This window comes from Lupinus angustifolius, chromosome LG15, assembly GCF_001865875.1.
Source record: "Lupinus angustifolius cultivar Tanjil chromosome LG15, LupAngTanjil_v1.0, whole genome shotgun sequence".
In the NCBI taxonomy this organism is placed as follows: Eukaryota; Viridiplantae; Streptophyta; class Magnoliopsida; order Fabales; family Fabaceae; genus Lupinus; species Lupinus angustifolius.
In genome coordinates this window covers 3,658,565-3,670,131 of record NC_032023.1, presented here as the reverse complement: position 1 = coordinate 3,670,131, position 11,567 = coordinate 3,658,565, and the positions used below count along the sequence as shown (strand labels likewise).

The window sequence follows — 11,567 nt, the reverse complement described above, 5'->3', positions numbered from 1 at the left end:
TCTGTCCCAAACCCTGTTCCAAACTCTGTCCCAAACCCTGTTCCAAACTCTGTCCCAAACCCTGTTCCAAACTCTGTCCCAAACCCTGTTCCAAACTCTGTCCCAAACCCTGTTCCAAACTCTGTCCCAAACCCTGTTCCAAACTCTGTCCCAAACTCTGTCCTAAACCAATTATATTATGTCACATCAGTTAAAAAATTAAATATTCATAACTTTATCAATTTTGCTTCATTGTGATTGGTTAGGGACATGGTTGAGGACAACAGATCCCCATCCGGTTAGGTATAGGGGATGGAGATCACTTGTCCTAAATGGTGTTCTACTTTATGTCCCAAGCTAATCAAAGTGCTACATTTATTACTTTTTGCTTTAAATTTTTATTTTATCCATGTATTAATATATGATTGGCTTGAGACATAGAATGGAATACCGTTGGGGACAAATGATCCTCATCCTAGGTATGAGTATACTAAATTTTTTGGTACTACCAAATGTACATCTCACTTTTTGAGGTACAGGGGATGGGTATACTATAATTCTCTTTCGTTATTCGTGGTTGTCTCTCCCAACAAATGTCGCTCCCAAGAATCAAACACTCAATCTTGGAGATCTAGTGGAGACTTACATCATTAGACCAACAATCAACTAAATATCAATATTCTTTATCAATATAAATATTATTAATACTTAATTATGGTATATAATTATATATTGATTAATTATATAAAAAATATACATTATAAGTTAATAATGATAAGTATAAATAATATATAACAACAAGAAGTTCATCTAATTTTGTAAGACAATATATTATATATGATACAAAAACTAAAGTAAATGTGAGTGACACTTGAACGTACTCACTAGGTATACCCAAGTTAAAATAATAACAATAATAAATAAGTTACATATGTTAGAGTATCCAATACTTGGTAGGTACCTGTACGTATCCATCATATTGTGTTAGACTGCGACTGGGGAGCCTCTAACCATTGGAGAGTTTCATTATTACATGGGTATGGGAAGAGTGAAGAGTCACAAATGAGACACCACATCTTTAACCAAAACCTTAAGGCATTAATTCCATGAACCTTTCCTTCTTATAAACTCTTTCACTCCTCCCCGCATATCCAATGTGGGACTTCACACTTGAATAAACCCAACAATCTCCCTCTCAAGTGTGAAGTGTGAAGTCTCACATTGTTGGGTTTATTCAAGTGTGAAGTCTCACATTGTTGGGTTTATTCAAGTGTGAAGTCCCACATTGGATATGCGGGGAGGAGTGAAAGAGTTTATAAGAAGGAAAGGTTCATGGAATTAATGCCTTAAGGTTTTGGTTCAAGATGTGGTGTCTCACTTGTGACTTTTCACTCTTCCCATACCTATGTAACAATGGAACTTCCTAGTGGTTAGAGGCTCCCCGGTTGCAGTCTGGTCTAACAGGTGGTATCAGAGCCGATGGTTCGGCTGGGACATGGTAGACTCAAGGGGGAGCAGACCCTTGTGACTCTTCACAAGTCAAAATATACTTGGAAATATGGTAGAACTAAATTATATCAAGTAACTATGGATTCTCTTTATTAATGAGCAAGAAATAAAAATAGAAATTATTAGTTATATATGTTAATACTAAATTATATAAACTAAATGCCAATCTTCTATCAATATTAATAATATATAAATATTATTAATAATTAATTATAATATAATTATATATCATAAGTTTATAATAATAAGTATCGATAATAAATACCAGCAGAAGTTGGTCAAATTATGGAAGACCCTACTTAATTCTAATATATCATACAAAAAACTAATATTTAATAAATGTGAGTAGATGTACTAGCTTCTTGTTCTCAATTTTAAATAATAATGATAATAAATAAGTTACATTACCTTCTTATCCTATATACTTGATACATATCTATAGGTGTCCAACATGAGTACTGAATATATATTTCATGAGTAAGGAGTTAATCATTTTTAAAGTATATAATTATTTTTCCTAACAACTATCACTTCTAAAAATTAAATATTTAACTTTTTAGGTTTAACTCGAGTTCTGTTTAACTTTTTAATATTAGACCAATGCTTTGAAAAAAAAATCTTTAATATCAACTATTTTGTATTACTTGATTTACCATTAAGTGGAACAATTACATCATTAAAAAATTAAGATCTATTAAAAAATTAAGCTATCAGAATTTCTTATCAGTTGATTATTTTTCATTGGTAATAAAGGAAATGATAAAAATAATGATAAATAAGATTTATCTTGGTCTTAGCATTATTTCGAATAGTTTGTCATGAATTAAGAAACAATATTAATATTAAATTTATGTGCAATTAAATATATTTTTCTTAATCATCCTTTATTATCAAAACTTATCTCTTCTTTTAACCCGATTAATTAAAATATTTTATTTTCTCTCATTCAAATAACAAGAATATTTTTATAATAATAACAATTAACTAACTCAAAATATCTTATAAAAGGATGAAATTAAATTCTCAATATAAATATGAAAAGTAAGTTAAGGAAGGAGGGGGTATAGATAATAATAGAGAAAAAAATGTATGTATCACTTGTGTCATCTATAATTTATTCTCAATAGTCATTGATACTTTAGAAAAAAGTAATACATATGAATAATAAATAATGTACTAATTGTATATAAATATTTACATTGACAGTATATAGATTAGAGATGATAAAATGGGTCGTCCGATCTGTTTCGCCTTCGCCCGCAAAAATTTGAGTAGGCGCGGACATGCCCGCATTGGCTTAACGAATAAAATTCAATGCACTACCCGTTTTAAAAGGGGCTAAAGGGTTTACGGGCAGCCCGTGACATTGTTGAATAATTAAAAATTAAAATGATAAATAAAATTAAATTTAGTAAAGTAGTTGGAGATAAAAAATTAATAATTTTTTTAATATTTCATATGAAGTTTAACAAATCACATCATATTAGAATTTTTTTTAGGGATTAAAAATCAACATCATAACTTATTTGAAATTTCCTTATTTTTTTCTTAAATATGTTTATGGGCCATATGCGGGCCACTTGCATTGCCCAACGGAAATGTCCACAGCCTTGGTGAGCAAAATGGGCCGAGCAAATGGACAATTGAACAAAAGTTGAATGCCCTACCTGCAAAAAAAATGCGAGTCGGTGTTGCTAATTTTGCCGGTATAGATATTACACTATTATAATATATTTATTTAATCACTGTCCATTACCTTTTTACATGCAATCCAAGATAAATGTCATCAACACAGACAAATTAAATCTTAATCCTATTGAAAACTTTATCTTAATTTTTATCCCTATCAAAATCCAAATAAAATAAAATCAGAATCATGGTTATCTAGTGAAATATCATATATATATATATATATATATATATATATATTTATTGTAGTTCTTGGGATTGACAAATAGGTATTTCCATCTAACCCTTACACACATATCCTCTCTCTCTTTTTCTCTTCTCTTCTCTTCGCACTCAGCGGAAGAGAGAGAAACAAACCCTCAACTCTCTCACTCTCTCTCAAGAAGAATAAGAAGAAGATTTTGTTGATATTATTATGCAGCAAGGTGATCAAACGGTTCTAAACTTGAGGCCTGGTGGTGGCGGCGGCGGCGGGCGCGGCGGCGGAAGCAGACTCTTCGCTCCTCGATACGACTCTTCCTCTACCTCCTTCTCACCTGATCTACCCTTTTTACGCCCTCATGGCGGCGCTGCTACATCTATCAAGGTTTTATTTTAATTCCCTTTCTCTTAAATTTTATTCCTTTTTATTAAATTTATGCTCTTTTTATTCATTGCTTCTTATTTTTCCTTCTGGGTATTCTTATTTCTTTATTTTTTGTGTGGTTTTGTTGAGACTTAGGTTAACTATGTTATATATTTGGATCTCATAAGCTTTGTTTTTTTAAAGTTTTTTCTCGAGTGTTAAGTGTTTATGCTGATTTTCTAAACTCTGAAAATTTGGGTGAGTTTATGAATTTTAATATGATTTGGGTAAAAGAAACCAATGTCTGAACCCTAGACAATAACTAAAAGTGTGAGAGAATAAAGAAGAACTTCAGAGGAGGAAGGTGCATCCTCTTATGGTTATTCTGCTTCTTTCACTGTTTAATGAATTGAGGTGTCAACATGTCCATAGTTTAGTGTGTTAACAAGGAAGTACACACACTTCAAAATTGTCGCTGAACATGTCCATATTATGTTTTTAAAATTTTGTAGTATCCCTGTGTTGTGTCCCTGTTCTTTCTTGTAAAATTTATATATTTTATCAAATTTGCAACTTTCCTGTGCTTGTATCCTATTGTATCAATGTTTTGTGTCATATATGTGTTGCCTAGTAAGTTAAGGCCTGTAAGATAAAGGGAAGCGGGAAAACCGGAAGGTGAATGTCCTAATTCTTGGCAGGTACACTATGTACGTGTACCCGCTGTAAATATGGACAGAAAGCAAGATGTGGTCTTTAGGTGGGCTTGTATAAGTTTCATATTGCTCATAAAGAACCTACATACATTTGTACCCATTTGGGGATTTTGGCAGAGGCAGCAGCTTTTTTGTGGCGTAGAATCTGGTGTATTTTATTCTTGCAATGGTCTGCGTGATTTTTGTTAATGAGTCTTTGTTCTGTTTTTCAGTGGTTTATCTGATAAATCTTCAGCTTTCTTAATGTTAACATATTTTTAGGAGCCGATTCAGGAACCTGAAACACTAAATCATTCTCTTGATCTCATCAATATATTTATTGCTGAAGATCTTGTTTAAAAGTGATACAGTTTTATCCACACAAATATTACTGTTGGTTGGGTTATTATTGTTGTGTCATATACAATGAGTTAATGCATTGTGGCATTTCATTTATGAAATGTATGGGCACAGAACTCAGTTCATTAAGTAAACTATTTTTTATCATGCATACTATCCTACCGAATAGCCTCACTTGTTCTTTTTGTGACATATATCCTTGTATGGTGATTTTTTAAATGTGGACTATGGTAAGAGATTTGTATCTTAATACTTGTGGTTTTATAGGCTGGAGGAGGTTCACGGTTTGAGGGCCATGAGCGTGTCCGATATACCCGAGATCAGCTTTTAAAGCTCGGAGAGGTAATTGTCATTTGCTCATTCTTTTGAAATATTGCTTTTAATTGTGTACATTCTTTTTGAAGCAGCAAAGTTTGTTCCATAATATTTCCCCTCATAAGACCGAGTTTCATACTATATTATTAATCACATCCATCCGCGATGGGATGCCTTCTGGACTTATCTTTCTATAGGTTTCCTTGTTGTTCTTGTTATCATAGGTCTACTTAAGCTTTTAAGATTTAGACCGAGATTTTCCTTAATTTTTTGTTCCATAAGAAGAAAAAGCCATGTTGTTTTCTAAGTCTTCGTATTACTGTGTTACTAATATTTGTTTAGAATCTAATCTGATATTTGTTTGAAGTTTAACCATTTGTCTGACTTTTGAACCTTTTGCTAACAGATTGTTGAAATCTCCATTGACATTCTAAAGATCAAACAAGATATAGAAGCTGAACTTTTTGGTGAGGATCAAAGTCGGGGCCATGCAGAAAGCAACGTAAGTGTCTTTTCTGACTTCAAATTGCTATATGTTAACTTTGTTAAGAATCCTAAATATTCTTCCTTCCTGATTGGTATGTTGATCAAAGAAGTAGGTTAGGGTTGATTTATACTTGTATCATGTATAGGCCTTATTAACAGTTAGAAAATGCATTTCCTTTTTTATTGTTGCAATTTAATCTTATTCGTTTCATGAATGTATCTGTGGTAATCTTCACAGTAGTCTCTATTTTTCCATAATAATGTTCACATTATTTTCTGCAGCCTACACAGCAAATTCAAAATCGATATTCTGAGCCCGATAACCGTGACTGGCGTGGTCGTTCTGGACAACTCCCTACTAATCCAGATGAGTTTGCTAGTAGATTTGACTCCAGAGAGCAGGATGGTAACCAGGTGAATTCCCAGTTTGCAAGGACAAAGATCTCTTCAAACCAAGGGGTAATAATCACTGGCTTAAATACATGAAATCAGTTTTATTGTTAAATTATTATGAGGTTATAGTTGGTTAGTCAGTGTAAAAGATCTTAAATATGTGGCACATCTGATTCAGAAATGGGATCCAGAGGATCAATCTTAAATTCTTTCTGTTATGTAATCTTCAAAGATGTGAGCACTATTTTATGTCCATCGTAAAATGGTTTCATGTGGATTTGGGTACATGAGATTTTTTAAAGGACCATATTTACATGCATTATTCCCTGATTAATGTATTTATTGTTGAGAAATTTGTTTGTTACGTGTATGTGAATCCATTGCTAAGATTTGTGCACATGATATTTTTTGGGGTTTTATTGTGTGTTTCTGATCACCATGGTGGCTATGCATTGGAATCAAATTGGAGATTCGTGTAGTCATTACCACATGATTTGAGAACTTAATATGAAGATTTTACCTTGGTAATTAAATTCTTGTGTTTTTCTTACTTGGTGGTTATCAATGTAGACTTGTGTTATTTAATGACATCTTTGAGTCGACTATTGATTTGTTTATTGTGTTTATGTGCACTTGCCGTTTGTGTAAAGAATCTATATGTATCTTAGTTACAGTAATTACAATTATCAAGCGCGTTGATTTTAAGTGTTTCTCTTTCCAGTTTTGACAACATGTGTTTGACATTATTACATTTTTTCTTGATTAGTTGATGTAAAATACTTGTCATATTTATTCAAGTTTATTAGTGTCTATGATGGTTTGTATTGTTTACCTATTAAACATGCCTTCATGGATTGTTTTATCTTATATATAATACTGCTGTGTCTATTAATTCAGGGAGGACCTACTCCGACTCTTGTGAAGGCTGAGGTTCCATGGTCAGCTAGAAGGGGAAGTCTTTCTGAAATGGATCGTGTCTTGAAGACCGTGAAAGGGTAAGTTTCATAATACTTTAAATTACAACAATCAAATATGTGTGTCTGTTTAACTCTGCTATGTGTTAGATTTCTGGGTTTCCATGTCTGCATACTTGAATTGGTATGTAGTTTTCTTTGGATGGTGGTTCTGGCAAGTAATGAATCTTCAATTATGAAAATTTGAGGGAAGAAGTCATTTTAAATATAGAAAATAATGAATAAGTTAATATTTTTGACAAAAGATTCTTGGTGCTTAATTCTTTTTCCTGTTATAGAAACTAAATCAATGAATGACTTTGTTTTTCTTTTTCTTCTTCTTCTTCATTTTACTTTGTTAAGGGCTTTTGTTTTTCCTTCTATTCATGTTCCTGTGTTCTTTTATGCAGAATACTAAATAAGTTGACTCCTGAGAAGTTTGATCTCCTGAAGGGTCAGTTGATCGATTCTGGCATTACTTCAGCTGATATATTGAAGGTTACCTTTTAATGCCTATTGTCAATCTATTTCTGTTCACATCCTTGTTCGTAATTAACTTGCTTTGCTTTGTCAATGCAGGGAGTCATTTCACTTATATTTGATAAGGCTGTTCTAGAACCAACATTTTGCCCCATGTATGCTCAGCTGTGTTCAGTTCTTAACGATAAGCTGCCTCCTTTCCCATCTGAAGAACCCGATGGGAAAGATATCACTTTCAAAAGAGTACTCTTGAATATCTGCCAGGAGGCTTTTGAAGGGGCACATAATCTGAGGGAAGAGTTAAAACAAATGAATGCTCCCGAGCAGGAGTTGGAGCGTACGGACAAGGAAAGACTGCTCAAGCTTCGTACCCTTGGAAATATCCGTTTAATTGGTGAGCTGTTGAAGCAGAAGATGGTCCCTGAGAAGATTGTCCATCACATTGTTCAGGTCCAAACAGGAATTAACACTTCATTACATATTATTAATTCATGCTGGTTTGTGAGTATCCACTTATCTGCATGGTTTTCACTTGGAACAGGAGCTTTTAGGAGCCCCAGACAACAACTCTTGTCCGGCTGAGGAAAATGTTGAAGCCATATGCCAATTTTTTATCACTATTGGTAAGCAGCTTGATGAAAGTCCTAAATCACGACGCATAAATGACTTGTACTTTAGCCGATTAAAGGAACTGAGCACAAACTCCCAACTCGCACAACGGCTTAGGTTCATGGTTCTTAACGTTATAGAATTACGTGCTAAAAATTGGGTTCCTAGACGTGAAGAGGTAAATCTATGCGATTGATGGTTCTGTTATATATTATTCAAACTGATGTTTTAAACTCACCTGTTATTGACGAAGTTTTAATGTTTGCTTGCTTAGGTAACAGCTAAAACGATCACTGAGATCCATTCGGAGGCAGAAAAAAATCTTGGAATGCGTCCAGGTGCTTTTGCTAGTAGTATGAGAAATAGCCGTGGCAGTATTCAAGGAAATGCATTTCCTGGGGGTTTCCCCGTCATTCGGCCTGGTACAGGGGGTTTCATGCCTGGAATGCCAGGGAACAATAAAATGCCTGGGACGCCTGCAATTGGTAATGACAACTGGGAGATGCCTAGGACTCGAAACATGCCAAGAGGAGACTTGTCAGGTAATCAAGCCGCAGGACGCGGCAACTCCTCTCTACCTTCAATGCTCACAACCCTGAACTCGAAGTTTCTACCTAAAGGTAGTGGTGGTATTACAAGTGGGAGCAGTGCCCTAGTGCATGGGAGTGGGACTGTTTCTGCTCGCCCATCCAACATTGGTTCAGGTACTGAGGCTGCACCTCAATTCACTTCACCTGCGAAAACTGTTTCTTCTGTGTCCTCTGAGAAGCCACAAGCTCCTGCTTCAAAATTCAACCTTGTTGATCTTTGCCGCAAAACGTCCTCTCTTTTGGAAGAATATTTCAATGTTAGGATTTTGGACGAGGCATTGCAGTGCGTGGAGGAATTAAAATCTCCATCTTACCACCCTGAGGTTGTTAAGGAAGCCATTTCCCTCGCGCTTGATAAAAGTCCACCATGTGTTGGACCTGTCGCCAATCTTCTTGAGCATCTCTTCATTAAGAAGGTTCTTACATCTAGGGATATAGGGACTGGTTTTTTGCTATTTGCTTCTCAGCTGGATGACATTGGCATAGATTTACCTAAAGCTCCAAATAATTTCGGCGAGATAGTCGGGAAACTAATTTTGTGTGGAGGTTTGGATTTTAAGGTGGTGACAGAAATTCTCAAGAATGTGGAAGATGATCTATTCCAGAAAGTAATATTCGATTCGGCAATAGGGGTCATCAAATCTGCATCTGGGCAAGCTGTTTTGGATTCACAAGCATCTGATATTGAGCACTGCCAGAGTCTAATCAAGTGAATGAAAATACCCATATTCCAGAATCTGCTCAGGTGAATATCAATGCCTTGGATGAACATTTCTACCTTCTTTCACCTTCCTAATTTTCCTTCTCTTCACTCCACACTGAGTGGAGAATTTTGTACCAAAAGTGTTGTTTTAAAGGGGAGATTCCAGTATGAAGTACTGTGTAATTTTTATTATTTTTGTTTTTGAGGTCTTCAAGATTATTGAGGGAAAAGTAAAACCATAAAGCTTAAGGATTTTGTTTTTGTTGGCTAATCATGTGCCAAGTTTCTGCAAGAGTGACCCAATAGGGGTCCAGATGTTTGTGTTTCATTAGTTTACATTAAATTTTTTTCTTAATTTTGTTGGCAGAGTAATTGTTTGATTGGTCAGTTCATAAATGACATTATCATCATTATATCAAGTGTATTGTTTTTAAGATATTTTGTTGTTTGATGTTTGTGCTTCATCTTGCACTGATTTTTGCTCATACTCCTGCTACATGGTGATGTTTTATGGAATGTTATGATAGGGCCTACTAGAAGAACTATTTTCCCTGTTAAGATTTTGCTTAACTACTTTTGTACAAGTTATTTCAGAATGATGATTGTGCAGTTCAATTATGTTATTATAATTTTGCATTTTTATCAATGCAATAACATGACTTGTTAACTTTTGACACAACTCTAATGCCAGAGTTAGTTCAATTTATCAACTTTTAACTAAAGACAAATAAAGGATTGCAAGTGGAGATTGTTAGAAATTGCATGGTACTGATGGTCCTCAACAAATTCAAACCGTTGGATGTGTTCGGGACTAGGACCATAAAATAATTTGAGATTTGTAATGTTTTCTTTCATCAAACTTTTTGAGAAATTATTTTTGCACTTATGTTGTGTGGAAGGAGAGATCTCCCTCGAAAAATATCAACTTCATTCTTATTTAAATCCTGTGTAATATTTTATAATTTAATATATTCATAAAAATTAAGAATAACATGTAATTTTTACTATGACAATTTCCCACAACCTATCATGTAACGAAAAGTATTCATATTAAATAATAATGATAGAAAATTGAGCTTTTAGAGATTTTTCAATATTGAAAAGTGTTTTTGTTATTTTATTATCTAAAGTATAGTATTAGAGTGGTCTCTTTTACAAAGTTGTTTTTCAAGAGCAAAAAGAATAGAAATGGAAGGGTTAGAAAATGTCATTTTATAAGTGTATGTTTTAATATCTAAACTTTTCCCTTCCACGAAGAATTTTAGACTGCAAACATAATATTAAGAAATTGCTGTAGTGGTCCAAGTCACATTAGAATCCCATGTTATGCTTATGTATTGTGCATCTTAAAAGAAATTAATTTTTTATCAATATGATAAGAAGATATCCTTGTTAATACAAAAAAACATGTTAATTTGGATAGTTAGTGAATTTCAACACTAACAACAAAAACCTAACTACATATTCTCAATGCCCTGTTTTGCTAAACAATCATTTATTTCATTATAGAGATGTGAAATGGAAATTAATTTGTGAGTTAGTTTTTATTCTTGTTACCCATGTTATTTTTTGTATGACTGCCAATGAAGTCTAAACTTGGCACTTAGTAGATGAGTAAGAATATAGCTTAGCCATGAAGTCCGCTACCTTACTAGCTTCCCTAACAACAAATTTGATCTCCACAACTCGTCGTAAGACAACACGCTTAATGTTATTAATGTGGGATTTGATTTCCCTCATAGACAAGCTACATAGCTTCAGGGCAATCACTTTTCAATATGATTTGTTCAACCCCAAATTTCAAGCCATTTCTAGTCCCCGCTCCATAGCCAATAACTCAACTAATATAGAAGAACCCTCTGCATAGTTTGATGAAAACTTTGATAGTCACCTTCCATTATAGTCTCGAAGAATACCATATTCCCCCATTATGCTGGAATCATTATTGCAACTACCATTGACATTGATCTTGAACATACCTGCCTCAAGGCAACACCAATGAATCACGAAAGTATCAACTTCTATGTTAGCATTCTTCCCCAAATGAAGCCACTCCGAAAAATCTCGGTGAATGTAACGAACAACTAGATTGATATCCCAAGGACATCCAAGAATAGAGTTATTCCTTCATTTCCATGTCTATCACACACCGGCTAAAAAGAACAATCCATTACGATTCTTATAATTCTCCATAATCCAACTCTAGAAGAATTAATTCACCTAAAAGTTGAAAAATTCCACCCA

General features: G+C 33.9%; 1 protein-coding gene across 2 annotated transcripts; it reads left to right on the top strand.

Moving 5' to 3' along the window:
• Positions 3,458 to 9,759, top strand: LOC109328294 (eukaryotic translation initiation factor-like). 2 transcript variants are annotated; one of them, XM_019561698.1, is made up of 10 exons: positions 3,458 to 3,763; positions 5,062 to 5,136; positions 5,516 to 5,611; positions 5,878 to 6,054; positions 6,886 to 6,983; positions 7,352 to 7,439; positions 7,521 to 7,871; positions 7,963 to 8,208; positions 8,305 to 9,346; positions 9,414 to 9,759. In XM_019561698.1, the coding sequence occupies exons 1-9, from the start codon at positions 3,593 to 3,595 to the stop codon at positions 9,331 to 9,333; spliced, it is 2,331 nt and encodes a 776-aa protein (XP_019417243.1). In that variant the 5' UTR covers positions 3,458 to 3,592; the 3' UTR covers positions 9,334 to 9,346; positions 9,414 to 9,759. The 2 variants fall into 2 exon arrangements, with proteins under 2 accessions (XP_019417243.1, XP_019417242.1); XM_019561697.1 differs by having other exon boundaries at positions 8,305 to 9,759.